The following is a 19,297-nucleotide window of genomic DNA, read 5'->3' as shown; positions in this document are numbered from 1 at the left end:
AGAAAGTTTTTTTACTACAAATTCAATTTTTCTCTTAAATATGGAGGTATTTCGGTAATCTATTTCTTCATGAGTAAGCTTTGGTGACTTGAAACTTCCAAAAGGTTTACTGTTGAATTACACTGTCAAATATATATATGTTAAAATAATAATTTTTCAAATTAATCTCCATGTTCAAAATATTGCCAATTTAATAAGGGACATTACTCTCCTGGGATGTCACCTTTATGATTCCGGATAGTCATTTTGACTCTCGTACTGTTTTCTCTTCGTGTGACTGGAAGTTTGTAAGATTTATTAATTTCTGGAAAACAGCTTTTGCTTTTATTGTCTTCCTACAGGATTTTGTTTTGTTTTGTTTTTAGTTTCATTGGTGACCAATATTTATCGTTTTCCTGTCCTCTATTTGCATGGAGTTTTATTTGCTTTTCTTTTTTTAGTTTCCTAAAATGAAAGCTGATGTCATTGATCTGATACCTTTCTTCTTTTCTAGCATCAGTATTTAGTGCTATAAACTCTCCTTTACTGGTTTCACTACTTCCCACAAATTTGGGTAGGTATTGTTTCATCTTCCTTTAGTTTAAAGTATTTTCCATTTTCCCTATTGATTTTTTATTTGACCCAGGTGTTCTTTAGAATTTATTATCTAATTTTCATTTGGAGATTTTTTCCAATAGTTTTCTGTTACTGATTTTTTTTAAATTTTTTTTTGACGTTTTATTTATTTTTGAGACAGGGAGAGACAGAGCATGAACAGGGGAGGGGCAGAGAGAGGGAGACACGGAATCTGAAACAGGCTCCAGGCTCCGAGCTGTCAACACAGAGCCCGACGCGGGGGTCGAACTCACGGACCGCGAGATCATGACCTGAGCCGAAGTCGGCCGCCTAACCGACTGAGCCACCCAGGCGCCCCTGTTACTGATTTTTAATAAAGTTTTGTTTTGGTAACATTGTGTATGACTCCCATTCTTTTAAATTTACTGACTTGTTTTATGCCCCAAAATATAGTTTACGTTTGTAAATTTTTCTAATAGTGCACAAATCAGTATTTTATTTAACTCTTAGATTCTGCTGTGAAATAGTGTCTTCCTTTGCTTATGTCCTGCCATTTTTTCCTTCCCCACATGTAGACCAAAGGCTTCATTGGTGTGGAATCACGTTAAACTGTTCTTTAGCACCTCCCATATCACTTAGCTTAGGGCTAGTTCTACTTCGAATACACATGCAACTACTTTTTAAATCAGTCAGCTGTTGCAAGTGACATTGGCTTACGTGGAGGGGATGAATGTCGGGAAAGATGGGCTCAGTCCTTGTCTGCTGCTCATCACCAAAGTATCCTTTATTCTCCACTCCCAGTGTCTCTCTCGGTGGGCTGTCAAGAGGAAGTTGAATATTGACATAAGCTACGGGGTATGCCTGTGGTTAATATTTAATCATCTAGGAGATTTCTAAACGATTGATACTCAGGTTGCACCCTATAACAATTTAATTGGAGGGAGAAACTAAAAAATTCTTGTATTCTTGTAAAAAATCTCTATGATTCCAATGTGTAGCAAAACTTTGGGAACCATCGGGATAAGGGTTTGGAGATGAGAACATAAATATGTAAAAGCTTGATTTACTGTTACTCTTACTTCGTCTTCAGTAAGAGGCTTAGACTTTTCCCCCAGGGAATATCGTCTACAGTGACAGAGCTTATATATCGTTAGTAGTGGTCCCATTTCACTAGATAGAAAATACATACCTCTGAATTTGCTTCAGCTTAATACATTTTTGGTAACGAATTAATAATGCGACAACCCCTACACCAATAATCACCAGGACAAGCACAACAACCAGGATGGATATATCTGCAACATTAAAAAACATAAGCTTTAGCCAGGACATCAACCTTAGGACAAGGGAGTATTAACTGAGCTATTACAATCCAGCTTCTCCCTTACTTAAAGGACTTTAATGTCCCCTTCCTCCATTTTTTAAAAATATAAAGTAAAAGACCAAAACATTATACAAATTATCATGCGTATTAACAACTGACACTCAACCTGAGAGTCCGTTATGTTTAAGAACAACAATCGGCAGGAAATGTGTTGACTGTTAGTTGTTAATTGACTATAAAAAGGCCTTGTTGTGTTACAGTTTCTTAGAAGATCCTATCCAAATATAAGTAGAAGAAGATACATTAATTGAAACAGCAATTGTAGTATACTCAAATTTAGGTGTTTCAATATGCAAAATAGTAAAAAGACCATACAAATCCACACGGAAACACAACATATACGTATTAGACTTGGGAAATAAGGAAAACAAGCTTTCTCATTGTCTAGGCTTTTGATATTATATTCTAGAATGCTCACTGGTAGCATTTAAGTTTTCTCCCCAGTCCACATGTTCCTGTTCTTCCTCACACTGGCACTGAAGTTCAGGGCCATCCACCTGGAAGAATAGTTAATCATATAATTTTATCAGGTTATATGTGTATTTTGTACCTCGCTTAGCTTGGTGCTGGTTCTACATCACACACACACACACACACACGCACACACACGCACACGCACACACACTTTTACTGATTAATTAACTAAACTGCATATCAAAATCAACATTGGAAACAAATAAATAAATGAAATTACAAGAAGCAGCAACTTTTGAAGGTGGCCTTTGGACAAGAGAATGATTCTAACAAATTCAAAACCAGATGAATTAGATGGCTTTACTTATCTTTCTAGAAGACATGAATGTTATTAAAAGAACAGCCCTGTTAGAGTTAGACATATCATAGCCACACAGTTGGCTCTAACTAGCCTTAGTAATAACGAGATAACATTAATATGAGAAAAAAGAGTGGTGCAATGTTTTCTTCATCAAAGACCATTGTGTAATGATTAAGGATATGCACTCTTTCTGTACTTATATTTCAGCTTTTCCTTCAACACAACATCATGTGACTTATTCTCCACCTGTAATATTGGGCATAAGAATAGTACTCGCTTTTGAGGCTGTTATGAAGTGTTTAAAATGTAATATATGTAAAGTACTTGGAAGGGTACCTGATACATATACAACTTATATATAAGTGTTACTGATTAATTGCACTAAGGAAAAATGTTACCCACAAATGCAAACTGCTAGGTACTGGTAGTATCAGGTAGTGTTTAGTAATTATATATATTTATATATATATGTGTGTATATATACATTTACATATACATATATGTATATACATATACATATACATACATATACATATACATATATACATATACATATATACAATTTTTGTTATTTGGTCAAAAGCTTTCGATTAATGTTGACATTGTTATAATTTTACTATAAGTGACATTATGATAGATCCTTTAGGTTTCAACTTCATATGTACATAAGTTCCTAGGTTTCTAGATTACCAGTCCAATGATAAAACTATATACTTGTAATACTGGCAATATCTATAAGTCATACCTGGTTTGGATCTTTAGATCAATTTTATGGATGATACATGAAAACATGGATCCCAAATGTGTATTTTATTTAAAAATCAACACTCATACACACACACACACACACACACACACACACGCTCAGGAATGAAGTTGTATGTAAACAAATGACTGGCAGGACATTAATTTAAAAAGGAGCCAAATCTTACAGCATTTTCACTGCACAGAGACAAGCAATTGGTTGAATTGTAGACCTTTTCGAGTTTCACACATTCACCATTGCTGCACACCTGGGAATAAAGTTACCAATACGAATTAATGACTTGCTCTTAGAATTTACATGATTTTTTTCTATCATAAAAAAAAACAACACATGTAGAATCTTCTGTAGAAGAAATCCTCCATAAATGTTTGATGAGATATTTGAAATTAATGTAGCATACAATCAAACACTGTTATATACAAACTCACCATTAAAATGCCTGAATCCTTACTAATTCTTCAAATGTTAACCTAGCAAAGATTCTACAGTTGTAAGTGCAACAATTTATGTTATTATTTCTATCAAGTGTTCTTTTTCTGTTTTTTTAAAGTGTATTTGTTCTTTTTATTTATTTTGAGAGAGAGAGGCAGAGAGAGAGGGAGAGAGACAGAATCCCAAGCAGACCACATGCTCAGCGCACACCTGGGCCTGGGGCTTGATTCCACGTCGGCAAGATCATGACCTGAGCCAAAATCAAGAGTCAGATGATGAACCGACTGAGCCACCCAGGCATCCTGCAAGTTTTCTTTTGGTTCAATAAGATCCATGCTTGCTATACCACCGTTGTCAACTGTGCATTTGGTTATTTTTAATATCAATGAATCTTCTTATTTATGCTTATTAACTTTGTTTTCCATTTTGCTTGTTACTTTTTTGTACATGTTATAACGAAATTATTGTTGTTTTTGTTGCTTATAATTATTGCCTGGCTTATCTTAGCCCATTTTTTAAATTTTTTCTTTTTGAAAAATTTTGTTACCTTTATTTTTGAGAGACAGAGAGAGACAGAGCACAAGTGGGGGAGGGGCAGAGAGAGAGGGAGACCCAGAATCCGAAGCAGGCTCCAGGCTCTGAGCCATCAGCACAGAGCCTGAGGCAGAGCTTGAACTCACAAACTGTGAGATCATGACCTGAGCTGAAGTCGGACGCTCAGCTGACTGAGCCACCCAGGCTCCCTGCCCAATTTTTAAGTTTTTAACTGTTATTTTTATATTTACCTATTTGTTTTATCTTTATGTTTTTAATGCTTATTTATTTATTTTGAGAGACAGAGAGAGTATGTGAGTGGGGGCGTGGGGGGCGGGCAGAGAGAGAGAGAGAGAGAGAGAGACAGAATCCCAAGTAAGCTCCACACCGTCAGTGCAGAGCAGATTCGGGGCTCAATCCTACAAACCATGAGATCATGACCTGAGCCAAAATCAAGAGTCAGATGCTTAACTGACTGAGCCACCCAGTCGCTCCGATTTTTGCCTATTTCTTTTAAAAAACGTGTATCAGGAAATGTTTTTCCAACTCTATTGAGGTATAACTGGCAAATAAAAATTGTATATATTTCAAGTGCATATTGTAATGATTTTATATACAATGTATACATTGTGAAATGATTACCAAAAACAATGAACACATCCATCCCCTCAAATAGTTACTTTTGTGTGTGTGTTGAGAACACTTAAAATTTTACCCCCTTAGAAAATTTTAAGTATACATTACTGTATCATTAACTATAGCCACTTTCTACATTAAACCTTCAGAATTTACTGATAACAGAAAATTCGTATGCTTTGACCAACATCTCCCCATTTTCCCCACCTGGCAACCATCATTCTACTCTCTGCTTTTGTGACTTTGACTTCTTTAGCTTCCACACGTAAGTGAAATCATACAGAATTTGTGTCTCTGTGTCAGGCTTTATCTTGCTTAGCATACATGAAAAGTCTTCCAAGTTTATCCAGGTGGCTGAAACTGACAGAATTTCCCTCTTTTTCAAAGCTAAATAATATTCCATTATATATATTCCATAATTATGTAGTATATATTATTGTGATATTTTATATGCATATCACATTTTCACTATCCATTTTCCTGTTAAAGGGCATTTAAATTGTTTCCATATCTTGGCTACTGTAAATAATGGTTCAATGAAATTAGGAGTACAGATATCTCTTCAAGATCCTGATTTCAGTTTCTTCGGTTATGTGCCCAAAGTGAGGGTGCTGGATCATAGCGTAGTTCTATTTTTAATTTTTGGAGGAACCGCTATACTGTTTCTATAATGTCTGTACCAGTCTACATTCCCACCAATAGTGCACAAGGGTTTCCTTTTTTCCACAGCCTCACCAACATTTTTTATTTGTTGTCTTTTTAAAATGTTTTTTTTAACATTTTATTTATTTTTTTGAGACAGGGAGAGACTGAGCATGAACAGGGGAGGGGCAGAGAGAGAGGGAGACACAGAATCTGAAACAGGCTCCAGGCTCTGAGCTGTCAGCACAGAGCCCGACGCGGGGCTTGAACTCACGGACCGCGAGATCATGACCTGAGCCGAAGTCGGCCGCTTAACCGACTGAGCCACCCAGGCGGCCCTGTTGTCTTTTTGAGAATAGCCATCCAAACAGGTGTGGGGTGACATCTCTTAGTGGCTTTGATTCACTTTTCCTTGAAGATTAATGATGTTGAACTCTTTTTCATTTCCTTGTTGGTCATTTGCATATCTTCTTTGGAAAAAGTGTCCATTTAGGTCCTTTGCCTTTTTTTTTAATTGGACTGTTGAGGTTTTTTGCTCTTCAGCTGTATGAATTAGTTAAAGCTTTTGTATATTAACTCTATCAGATATATGGTTTGGAGATCTTTTCTTCCATTCCATTGGTTGCCTTTTTCCTTTTCTTGATTGTGTCCTTTGCTGAAGAAATGTTTTACTTTGATACAGCCCCCCTTATTTATTTTTGCTTTTTTGTCTGTGTCACATACAAAACAAAACAAAACAAAAATCATCACAAAGACCAATGACAAGGAGATTTTCTCCTATGTTTTCTTCTAGGTGCTTTACTGTTTCATACCTTAAAGGATCTTGAGTTCATTTTGGTTCATGGTGTAAGTTAAGAATCCGGTTTCATTCTTTTGCATGTGTAGTATTCCCAGAACCATTTATTCAAAAGACTATCCTTTCCCCATTGTGTATTGTTGGTGCTTTGCCAATGATTAGTTGACCATATACACATAAATTTATTTCTGGTATCTCTGTTCAATTCCATTGGCCTATACGTGCATGTTTTAAATGTCAGTTCCATGCTGTTTTTATTACTGTATAGCTTTGTAATATTGTTTGATATAAGGAAGTGTGATGCTTCCAGCTCTGTTCCTTTTTGCTCAAGATTGCTTTGGTGATCCAAGATCTTTTGTCGTTCCTACATATTTTTGGATCGTCTTTAATAATTTTCAGTCTATGGACTTTTCACCTCTTGGTTAAATTCACTCCTAAACATTTTTATTGTTTTTGATGCTATTATAAATGGGGTTGTTGTTTCTTTTAATTTCTCTTACAGATAGGTTTTTTTTTCTTTAGTGTATAGAAATGTGACTAATTTTTCTATGTTGTTCTTTATCATGCAACTTTACTGAATTCACTTATAAGTTCTAATAGTTGCTTGATGGAGCCTTCAGGGTTTTCTCTCTTTTTTAAGTTTATTTATTTATTTTGAGAGAGACAGAGACAGTGCAAGTGGGGGAAGGGCAGAGAGTTTAGAGAGAGAGGATCCCAAGCAGGCTCTGGACTGCCAGCACAGAGCCCAATGCGGGGCTTGAACTCATGAAGCTGAGATTGTGACCTGAGCTGAAGCCAAGAGTTGGACACTTCACCGACCTAGCCACCCAGGTATCCCTGGGGTTTTCTATATATAAGATCATATCACCTGCAAACAGAAAATTTAACTTCTTCCTTTCTGAATTGAATGCCTGTTGTTTTTTTCTTGCCTAATTTCTTTGGCTGGCAATTCCAGTACTATGCTCACTAGAAGTGGGGAGAGTGGGTACACTTTTCTTGTTCCTGATCTTAAAGGAAAATCTTTCAACTTTTCACCATTGAGTATGATATTAGTTGTGGGTTTACCACATATGGCCTTTATAATATTGAGGTGCATTCCTTCCATACAGAATTTGTTGAGAGTTTTTATCATGAAAAGATTCTAAATTTTGCCAAATACTTTTTCTGAATCTATTCAGATGGTCATATGATTTTTGTATTTCACTCTCTTAATGAGGTGTATCATTGATTACTTTGTGTAAGTAGACTCATTCTTGCATCTCATGAATAAATCCTACTTGATTATGGTGTATAATCCCTTTAATGTGCTACTGAATTCAGTTTACTAATATTTTTGTTAGGATTTTTGCATCTATGTTCATCAACCATATTAGCCCATAATTTTCTTTTCTTATAGTTTCCTCTTCTGGCTTTGATAGAGCATAATGCTGGCCACATAAAATGAGTTTGGAAGTGTCTCCTCCTGTTTGATTTTTTGAGATGATGAGAAGGAATGACATTAATTCTTTAAATATTTGATAGAATTCACATGTGAAACCATCTGATCCAGGATTTTTCTTTGTTAGGAGATTATTAATTATTGATTTGATCTCTCTTGGTTTATTCAGATGTTCTCTCTCTTCATCATTTAATTTTGGTACGTTGTATGTTTTTCAGAATTTATCCATTTCTTTTAAATATTCAACTTGTAGAATTATCCATAGTATTTTTTATGATACTTTCTATTTCTGTGATATCAGCTGTGAGGTCTCCTCTGTCATTTATAATTTCATTATTTGAATCCTCTTCCCTTTGTTTCTTGGTCAGCCTGTTTAAAGGTTTGTCAATTTTGTTTATCTCTTAAAAAACAAAACAATTTTGGGGGTGCCTGAGTGGCTCAGTCAGTTGAGCGACCAACTTCGGCTCGGGTCATGATCTCACGGTTTGTGAGTTCAAGCCCCGCGTCGGGCTCTGTGCTGACAGCTCAGAGCCTGGAGCCTGCTTCTGATTCTATGTCTCCCTCTCTCTCTGCCTCTCCCCCACTCATGCTGTCTCTCTCTGTCTCAGAAATAAATAAACATTAAAAAAAACAATTTTGTTGGTATTTTTGGATGACTTCTCTTGTCTGGAGTGAATAAGAAACTATTTGATATTTTCTTTAACGTGGTGCCTCATATACTCTACCATTGAAAGTCCTTGAACTTTCTAGCATGTGGTTGGTACACATACCTAAAATTTCACAAATACACATTCCTCACCATTTTGATATTTAGTTGTTATAATGGGAAACTGTAGTAGTTAAGAATATGGATTTGCAATATAAGGCTCCATTAAATTATTAAAATTCTAGTTCCCTTTTTTACATTATGAATTTTGTTTTCCACTTCATTTCTCTATCACATGATATGAATGACACTGTAATGTTTGGGGGTGGTGGTATGGGAGGAAAGGAGGTGTATTACAGAAAGAAGCCATACTATTTCAGAATAACTGATTTTTTTGAAAGTATTATATTTTCCATATATTCCTGTGTTTATAAACCTTGATGAGTTGGCTATTATTTTTAGTGTCCATTCTCAACTTTTCATCTTGGATTAATACACCCTTTCTAATCTGGCCTTATTCTAGCTGCTCAATTTCATTTTCTGATATTTCACCCAAAGCTCCTGTCACACCAAAATTTCCCAGTTATCTGACTATGCCATACACACTGTATCTTTGCATATTATGTTAGTATTTCTTTCTAAAAAGTCTCTTCTCGGGGCACCTGGGTGGCTCAGTCGGTTAAGCATCTGACTTGGGCTCAGGTCATGATCGCAACGTTCATGAGTTCCAGCCCTGTGTCAGATTCTGGAGTTCTGAGCCTGGAGCCTGCTTTGGATTCTGTGTCTCCCTCTCTTTCTGTTCTTCCCCTGCTTTCTCTCTCTCTCTCTCTCTCTCTCTCTGTCTCAAAAATAAATAAACATTAAAACAATTTTTTAAAGTCTTTTCTCATTTTGTCTGCATTGAAAAATATTCATTACCTCAAAGCTGAAACGTCACTCATTTAATGGCATCATAAGATGCCTTTTGTGTTTTACGAGTAAAGTCAATCACTTCTTCCTTTAGGCTTGAATGTATATTGGTCACAACACTATGAACGCACTTGTGTTTGATTTTAATATTTAATGCAATCTATGAAGTTCTCAAGTACAGTCATCTTTACATCATTTGTATACAGCATGGTCACTGGCACCACAGTATGGTGGTAATGATGGCAGTAAATGTGGTTGAATGAATAACATAATTGAAGAACCTATAGCTACTTCATAGTCAAACTAATTTGAAAAATTATGCCTATAACTTCACTAGATGTCTACTGTAAGATACTAATTAAGCACACTTATAACATTTACACATCATTTTGTCTAACAGAGATTAGGCGAAATGAATATTTAGTATCGTGTTATTACTACTTTGCTCCATAAAAAATAAAAACGTTGCCCATTTGTTTCTGCTTTCGCATATATAGGCCCTCAGGAACCAATTACAAAAAGTAATGTTTTCAAGTGACTGAACCAAGAAGTTTTAATAGAACAAAAGGCTTTCATCTTACCATTTTATCTCCACATTTTGTTCCAGAAGCTACCAGGCCCAAATCTTTAGAATTGTGGTATGAACTAAAAGTTTTGCACTCAGTAGTGACATTCTTCTTTGAAACCTTCTTAAGGTGATTGATCTTTTCTTCTCCAGGTAGAGACAAGTGCTTCCCTCTGCTGCAGTGTATCTTCCCACATTTGACATCTCTGAAGGAAAGGGAGAATATTCTCAGACTTGGGACCAGGAAATAAGGATTTCATAGAGACGAGACCAGCAGTGAAGCAGTTTGGTAACTTTTCTCTAGACCCAGGCTTATCAGTGGGCTGCCGAAGCACCGAGAGAGGCGGGATGAAAGGTTGGACAGTCACAGTCCTGACTCTGGGAACTGTGATGCAGAACGATCGTATTTCTTTAGATCTCTGTGATTGTCACAAATCAACACTAGCTCACGTTTCCAGAAGAATATTTCCTATTAGTCATTTGAGTTAGCATAATGTTAATCAAGACATTCGAATCTCTTTGTGGCACAGAGCACCCAGTTAATTCTCACAGCAAACCTATGACTTTGCTATTATTATAACACCCATTTGACAGATTGGGCAACAATTGGAAGGAAGAGGAGGTTAAGGGATCGCCCAGTTTCACCTAGTATATTTAGGAGCAAAGTGAAACTCAACCTAAGTCTTTTATCGTTTGTTTTCAGTCCATATCCCTCTGTGGCACATAAAGAAAAAAAAAAGCCTTTCTGAGCGTAACAAGTCTGGAAGAATGACACAGCTCATGGTTTTTAAAATCAGATCGTTCACTTCTCCCCTTCCTTCCAGTTTCAAGTTCTACGTTTCTTTCTCGATATGGCTTCACTCGCTTCCTTCTTTCTGCTTCTTTCCACCCCTTCCCACTTTACTTTCCTCCTCCTCCTCCTGTTTGCTCTTTCCTATTTTTTGCAGCTTCTCTTCTTCCCTTTCTTTCCTAGGAATTTTAACTCTTGCCCATCTTCCTTCCTTATATTCCACGACCTCCAGCTCATAACTACAGTACATAAATGCCGGTTCCACTGCCAGGGATGTGTCCTTGCTGCCTCACTCCCTTTCTTCCTAATCTCAATCAAAAGAGGTTAGCAGCTGCCAGAACAAGAGCCATTCTGGTTCTGATTTCACAAAAACACTCTTAGAAAGCACTTGCTTTTCTTTACGTGGTACTTACTTCTCTTCGCAGGGAATTAATCCGTTTTCCTTATTTTTGCAGTATCCAAATCTATTTCCCTTTTTATTCATCTCATAGCAGAGATCAGAACTGTCTTTCATCTCTAGGATCCAAAGTAGTATGATTAAAGTAACGCAATAAAAACATGAATGTTATACATCACAAAATACCTTATTTTTCTAATTTAATTGAAATGTCAGTATCACGGGGCGCTGAGGCAGAATGGGATAAATAAATTGCTTTAAAACTATCCTATTGCATCAGGAAGATATTTTACGGCAGAGTGGGGATATAAAAAAAAGTAACAAACATACCTTAACCCACATACCGAGGCAGTTAATTAACGTTAACGGTAATATCAACTAATATTAAAGGTAATATCCAGAGAGATTCTAGGTGATATCTGGGAAGAATGCCACAAACGGCGTTATCTTCAATCTTGCCCATACATTTTTACAGGATAATAATAGAAATAATGGCTATTATCGTTATCAGCCATTTGCGGTAATCGTCTCTCACCGTTATCAAAGAGTTCAGAGCACTGATCATCCCGGGTGGGGCATTTCCCCATGAAGCAGTAACCTTTTGCATTCTTGCAAGGAACGCCATTTACTTGGAATTTGTCCATAGGGCATGCAGAAGAGTGGCCCGTGCACACTTCAGGAAAATCACATTCATCTTTTGCTGGCCTGCACATGGACCCTGATTTTTTCATCTGTTGAAGAAAAACAAAGAAGACTAAATCTTGGGCACATTCAGGTAGCTTAAGGTTAAGTCAGTAGGGGAGGGTTGACCCATTTAATTTATCGTAAAAAAAAAAAAAAAGTTTGAAGGTTGGATCGTGACTTTCTTCTCCATTCCACTGAGAATTGTTATCATTTGTAAATGCCTTGGTGCTTATGTAATTTCAGGAGTGACAGGATGGTTAGAACAGCATTGGGCAGAACCAGAAAGGACATAAAATGGAGAGGTGAGCAAGTGCTCTGCTCATCTTGCTCTGGTACATTCTGTCCCCAGCACACACACAACCAGGACCCCCTCCTGCCTGTATCTATAATGAGGCATCTCCACTCCCAAGAAATCAGATCTCTCCGTATGAACTAGAAAAGTGCCCTGACTCATTGCTGGAGGAAAATGCATGAAAATATTCTCTTATTCAGCCATTCAATAAGCACTGAATTGCGATGAGTTCTAGAAAGATTTGAAGATAAAGAAGACATGTTTCCTTTCCTTTGTGAGTTCCGAACATAGTGGGTGAAAGAAATGTCATTAAACCTTTGGACAGAGTCATTTGGACTTCTGATTGCCCTTTCTGGGAATAGATCTGCATGTACTAGTTATTCCCCACTTTTAAATCCCAGTATAATCCTTTTCCCTTCTATTTCACTGTTGTTAGAATGACACCCAAGCTGAGGTTAAACAGGTTGGTAATGATTTCGTAAAGGTTGGCCAAGAACAAGAGTAATGTTGAGCATATAATTCTATTCCTAACAGACCATATGATACCTGCTTCTTCATTCCCCAGACCATAGATCACTGCCAGGACTTAGACGCCAGAACATCTCAGAAGAAGCTGCCAGAACATCTCAGAAGAAGCTTTATTGGGGCCAAGCAAGCATAACCCTAATCTGGGATTAGTAATGTAACTAGTAATGGACAGACAATTCTGTGGTCCTCTGTATCCTTAATAAACTGAAAACGGAGAACCCAGTCTTAGCAAAGGTCCTTACCTGACAAGATTCACAACATTCTCCTTCGGCACAAGTAAATCCTGGCTTCAACACACATTTGTTTGCATCACAGCAAGGATTGCTGCACTCCTGGCAACAAGCAAAAGTTAAAGATCGGAAATGGGTTGGTAGTTAGGCTCCCGTTTAATAAGCTGTGCGTGTATATAACATATCGTTACTTGTCTTTCGGTTTGAAATGCAAATGCATTATCCTTGGTTATGACATGTATGTGAAGACGATTCCTTGTAACTGGTCTTTGGGACTTTTACTTTGTTTCCTTCCTGTTTGGCCATTCAGTACTCCACACTCAGTGCATATTCCCTGGCAGGGTACAAAGCCCAAAGCTTCTGACCTTCCATTTTCCTTTCCACTCTTTGGAAGGAAGGGTCCTGCTACTGCTTTATACTAAAGGTTTAATATGAAATAATAGAACTTCTGAAGACATAATTTAACATTTTTCTCAAGATGCTAAGTATTTCAGGCTGGATTTTGTTGCTGTTGTTAACGTTTCATCAAAAACTCATGGACACTTAGGCCCTGTCTCCTCCAACGAAATTAAAATTGCAAAAGAAGGGGCGCCTGGGTGGCTCAGTCGGTTAAGCGGCCGACTTTGGCTCAGGTCATGATCTCGCGGTCCGTGAGTTCGAGCCCCGCCGTCGGGCTCTGTGCCGACAGCTCAGAGCCTGGAGCCTGTTTCAGATTCTGTGTCTCCCTCTCTCTGACCCTCCCCGGTTCATGCTCTGTCTCTCTCTGTCTCAAAAAGAAATAAACGTTAAATTTTTTTTTTTTTAATTGCAAAAGAAATTATCTGCATCCTGTCATGGATAGCACTTCATATGTTAGAATAAAACTGTAGAACTATTTTAAAGAACAGGCACGGGCAGACGCATCAATTTCCAAAGTTAAGAGCCTCTTCACATTTAAGGTGAGACATTTGAAAACTCTGGACATGTCACTGTCCCCACTCCGATCATGCAGTCTCTGGTTCGCCACACAATTAGATTTATTTTGAACTGTAGAGTGCCTAAAGTGTGTGGACCACAAATACGGTCTTCAGTCCAGTGGTATCAACGTGACCTTGGTGGTTGTTAGGAATAAAGGATCTCTGCCTCACTTCAGGCCTCCTGAATTAGAAAATCCACAATTAACAACATCCCCAGGTGATATACATACACATAACTTGAGAAGTAACTGTTTAGGACTCATACCTACATGATAAGCTCTCAACCAAAATAGCCTCTATGTTGGAGAAAAGCAGATTAAGAATTACTCTAGGGGCACCTGGGTGGCTCAGTTGGTTAAGACTTCAACTCTCGCTTTCAGCTCAGTTCACGATCTCAAGGTTCGTAAGTTTGAGCCCCACATCCGGCTGTGAGCTGACGGCATGGAGCCTGCTTGGGATTCTCTGTCTCCGTCTCTCTCTGCCCTTTCCCCACTCGTGCTCTCTCTCGTTCTCTCTCAAAATAGATATTTTTTTTTAATTAAAAAAAAAAAAAGAATGACTCAAACATTTGTCTTAAATCTTCTTCTAAGTGTTCCAGAGACCAAGGCTGTAATAAATATGTGGAAGGTTAGAAGGTTTCTGCTCAATTAAGACCAAGTTTTCTATCACATGAACTGTCCAACTGGGATATAGACAAGCTTCCTAAGGTCCTGAGTAAAACTCAATTGACTGACTGTGGAGAACACATTCCTACTGGGCATGAGATCAGACTTAATGACATCTAGGGGGTTTTCTCACAAGAAGAGCCAATTAATATATAAACGAGGCAAATGTGATACTGTGGGTCTCCAGCAAGATCATTATGCGTAATTCATGACTTGGTAAGATGCCTTGCAATGAGGCTACGCCAATAACTTGTTTCAAAATGAGACAAAGAAACACATTATTTAACACTTTGCAAGAAATATGGTTGATTAAAGGCTACTTACCTGCCTAGGTTCTAGCTGAGCACAAACTTTGTAATTTAAACACAACATCATTTGCAAATACCTGAACAGGGCCACAGTCGCACTCTTCTCCTTCGTCCAACTTCTTGTTTCCACAATACGGGTAATCACTTAGCTTATCAGAAAATGGGACATTGAACAGGCACGTCGGATTGTAATCCTTCACGTGTTGCAGGTACCGAATTCTGTTGCATTTACTGAATTTTAGTGCCGGAATGCTAGAGTTTAGAGGAGCGAAAAATAAAGATTAATTTTATCCATGCATACTGGTGGAACAGCTATGAAGGTTTTATGAGGGATTTAGAAAGAATAAATATAAACGATCAACTCTAAAAGTCCATTTACTTCTCCTACTCTTGCCTTAGTGGTGTAAGAGAGTAGCAACTGGGCTTTTATAATAGACAATGTCTATTGAAACAGGCAATACATGCCATTCTGGTGAAAATACTCGGACTATATCTCCTCCAGAAAGTCCTCCCTGAAGCCCACAGTTTAGACTGAATGACTTGCTGCCCCGTATCACTTTTTGCTTGTGCCTCTTGCCATCATCTATATAATTGTTTATCATTCATGCAAGATTACAAGCTTCTCAAAGCAAGAAATAGATCTTCTTCTTCTTTTCCAATAAGCGCTAGTTTAACTCCGTGTCTGGTACAGAGTAGGTCTCTGTAAACATTTGTTGAAACAAAGGATTCATTTGGTAACATCTCACACATCCTAGGAATGCACTATACTTCTGAAAAGTTTAAAGATTCACAAAACTGATATTCACCTCCCTTCTGTCTTCCTCTTGTTTTGACTCCCTTGCCATTATTGACACAATGATTGGGTACAGATGTACTTTTTGAGCCTTAAATGCATTACTTTGGGATGGTGGGGTTCTGAAAAACACTACTAATTATGTAGATAACGATATAAAATCAGCTGTCAGTTACTTAGTTCTTATTCTGTGCCAGTCACCGTAATTTGGGGCTTTCACTATTTTACTTCATTTAATGAATATATAGAAGCACTGACCATCATCAGCAAACACTTTTCTTATATGCAATGCATTCTGTGAAGGAATTCCAAGACATGTAAGGTTTAGGACCTGGATGCACGTAATTCACAGCATGATGAAGGGATATATATATATATATATATACACAGGATATACAGTCCTATATTCTGTAACTATTTACAGAGTGTATCTGGGACTTTTCTAGATAGTGTGATATATTTCATCTATTTGTTCACTATTTGTGAACGAAGCAGACAAAACCCTCTGCCTTCATGAAGTTTATAATTTATTGGAAAAATAAAATAATAAGCAAGCTAAATAGCTAAAGCATAGACTATATTAAATAGTGATTAATACTAAGAATGGGGGGGAATGCAAAGAAGAGGGGATAGATAATTCCCGACAGGGTGTTATGAGGAGACAGGATTGAACAATTGGATCAAGTGGCTGGGGGAGGCTTGGCTGAGAATAACATGTGAGTAAAGATTTGAAGGAGGAAATTAGAGTTCATAACAAAGATGATAAAACGAGGCACATTGAGTGTATCCCTCCCCTATGCACCTTAGTGCAATTTACTAATTAATCATTGCATACTTTTGTAGTACGCTCAGATGGAGTTTTAAATTTTCTCTCACTGTATCACTAGGACAGACACTACCAACTGATAAGATTTAGACCCCAAAGGGAAGCTTATCACGGCTGGTTTTGTAAGAGAATTTACGGAATATATTAGGAAAATTTTCACATAATAATATGGAGATCTAATCAAGAGCCAGTTGCAAAATATCTAAATGTCTTCTCTGCATGGTTTGAGCCTCACCTTCCACCGTGATCCATCACGCATCTCTCAAAAGTACAAGTACACGGGTAATCATTATGCTTCATCCCAAGGCTATGCCCCAGCTGATGTGCAATTCTGCTTGCGACTACATTTAGGTCAGGTAAAAGATCCTAAGGCCAAGAAAAGATGTGCATCAGAAATTTCTATAAGATAATGCACTCTAGTACATAGTGTTTTGAACTATTGGTTGAGACCCAGTTTCTAGCTTCTGGTTAAGTAGTACTTATCTGAGAGGCCATGGACTTAGTTATCTCCCTGTCTTGCCCTCGGGTCCTTTAATTATATAATGATGTTGGACAAACGACCTTCTGAGTGTCTCTAACACTAGCATTTTGAAATTCTTTTTTTGTGGCACAGCAATAGTCATTGTTGGATTTCTATAAACTCATTCTTACAAATAGCTAAAAATGATAAGCTAATGTCGTACACAATACAATAAACATTATTGATTTGCCTTTTATATACTAGATATTCAAAGAGGGTAAAAATAAATATGCGAGGTTCATGTTTTCCAAGTACAGTCATACACTGCACAACAATGTTGTGTGATCATTGCGGAGGAAGTTTCTGCTATGAAAAAACCCAGAAATTCAGTGATTTGAAATCCCAGGAAGGGTTGATTGTTACCTGTGTTTTAGCTCTATTTCATGTTTTTATCTCTATATTAATGACTAAAAAATTAATTTCCAGAAAGGAGTGGGATATTAGGCTACTGTAAAGGTAAAATTCCTCTAATTTGGCTATCTCATTGCACTCATTTGAAATTTATAATGTGTTCTGGACGAGTTGTAATGCCATAATTGGAGTGGCAACAGCCTGTGTTAGATTAGACGGACTCCACTATGCAGAATTTGTGTTATTAAAATACCGGAGTCAAGGCATAATCATAAAAATATCCATTTAAGAAATAGATCATGTACTAGGTTTTAATTTCAAGGTCTTAATAAGACTGAAATAAGATTACTTGGACACCATTTACTAGAAGCTTAGTGACTTGGGAAAAATATCAGATAAAATAGATAAGTCAGCAGTTTGAAGGCCTTATTCTTCCTGAAAATGAATTGCAAGGTTGTCTTGCTATGCTATTTTAAATGGTTTATGCACTCCCTTTTCAGCACGAAAACAATTATCACTTGCTAACTCAGCCATCAAGTTTTGTGCACTTTATGTGTCCTTGTAAATAAAGACACATTATATTTAATATGCCAAAAAGCTTTCTTAGTTTTTGTATGTTCATTTGTGTGTGGTGTTCTTTTAAGCTCTGAACAACACTCGTTTACTTTCATTGTTCATCTATAGTTTTTATAAAAGATTATTTTCTGATTTGATAAAAGAAACATAACAGCTTCATCATGACATATCTTGGTGGGAATATATGACAGAATGCATGCGTGTTCTCTTCAGTGGGATGCAGAAAATTTACAAAAGTTTAATTCAAACTTTTTGATTAAGTAACATAACATCAATAAAACACAGCCTACCTTAACGACACTGGAGGAATAATAGGGCAGGCATATACCCCCTGGATAAGAAATTCCTTGTGCATTTGTGTAGAGCCACTTCCCACTGGAAACAAGGTGCAAATACACTCTTCAGTCTGAGGTCATAGTTTAACACAAAGATTGAATTGCTACGAACCCTCACAATGCTAGTACCTTTGCACATAAAAGTGCCTTTTGTTCTAGAGGTCTAGAATTGAGGATGATCTTAGTTGTTATTAAGCTCATTTAAAACCTGTGCTATACTAGAGGCATTGAAACAGTACAGTCCAAAGTTGAAGTCTTAAAAAATGTACTTTCTAAAAACATAATATGGTGAGAGTCCAATTTTCCATGGCTTACTCTATACTCAGCTTTGGATAAAACCACTTAAAAGACCAAACAATTAAGCTAAAAAATGTTTGGAGGGAAAAATACAACACAGTGAGTAGACTCAACACCATGACTAATTAATTAGCTATAGTTGAAAATTTTTAGAAAATTTCCATCAACCATAGAAATTCATAGAGGACTTGATAGCTATAATCAAATATTTAAAAATTTTTTTTAACATTTATTTATTTTTGAGACAGAGAGAGACACAGCACGAGCAGGGGAGGGTCAGAGAGAGAGGGAGACACAGAATCCGAAACAGGCTCCAGGCTCTGAGCCGTCAGCCCAGAGCCCGACGCGGGGCTCGAACTCACGGACCGCGAGATCATGACCTGAGCCGAAGTCGGACGCCCAACCGACTGAGCCACCCAGGCGCCCCTATAATCAAATATTTTAAAAAGTTGTCACGTGAACTATTCTTGGATTACCTAAAAAGACAGATGTAGTTGTGTATGTTAAGGGAATCCAGACCTGATATGCTTTCAAGAACATTTAGAGTTGAACCACTTTAAGGACAGTGATCATGAGCTGGAGGACCACACGTGGAATTTAATTAAGAAGGTTCAAATACAAGGAAGGTGGTCAGGCTAGACGACCATCTTTAATCTTTAACTTTTTTGACC

The 19,297-nt window shown here is 37.3% G+C and overlaps 1 protein-coding gene across 1 annotated transcript in view; it reads right to left on the bottom strand.

Annotated features, from left to right (window-relative positions):
* ADAM7 (ADAM metallopeptidase domain 7) overlaps positions 1 to 19,297 on the bottom strand; it is a 65,984-nt gene that overhangs the window by 6,598 nt on the left and 40,089 nt on the right. The window contains exons 10-20 of the mRNA XM_049630083.1: positions 18,285 to 18,369; positions 16,783 to 16,913; positions 15,006 to 15,180; positions 13,012 to 13,101; positions 11,801 to 11,996; positions 11,282 to 11,384; positions 10,095 to 10,284; positions 3,647 to 3,727; positions 2,358 to 2,436; positions 1,745 to 1,850; positions 1,273 to 1,372 (exon numbers count right to left, since the gene is read on the bottom strand). Coding sequence (XP_049486040.1) covers positions 1,273 to 1,372; positions 1,745 to 1,850; positions 2,358 to 2,436; positions 3,647 to 3,727; positions 10,095 to 10,284; positions 11,282 to 11,384; positions 11,801 to 11,996; positions 13,012 to 13,101; positions 15,006 to 15,180; positions 16,783 to 16,913; positions 18,285 to 18,369 — 1,336 coding nt within the window. The remainder of the gene's footprint in view (positions 1 to 1,272; positions 1,373 to 1,744; positions 1,851 to 2,357; positions 2,437 to 3,646; positions 3,728 to 10,094; positions 10,285 to 11,281; positions 11,385 to 11,800; positions 11,997 to 13,011; positions 13,102 to 15,005; positions 15,181 to 16,782; positions 16,914 to 18,284; positions 18,370 to 19,297) is intronic.

The sequence above is a fragment of the Panthera uncia genome, chromosome B1 (assembly GCF_023721935.1).
Source record: "Panthera uncia isolate 11264 chromosome B1, Puncia_PCG_1.0, whole genome shotgun sequence".
Classification (NCBI taxonomy): domain Eukaryota; kingdom Metazoa; phylum Chordata; class Mammalia; order Carnivora; family Felidae; genus Panthera; species Panthera uncia.
This window is presented reverse-complemented; position numbering and strand designations above follow the sequence as displayed.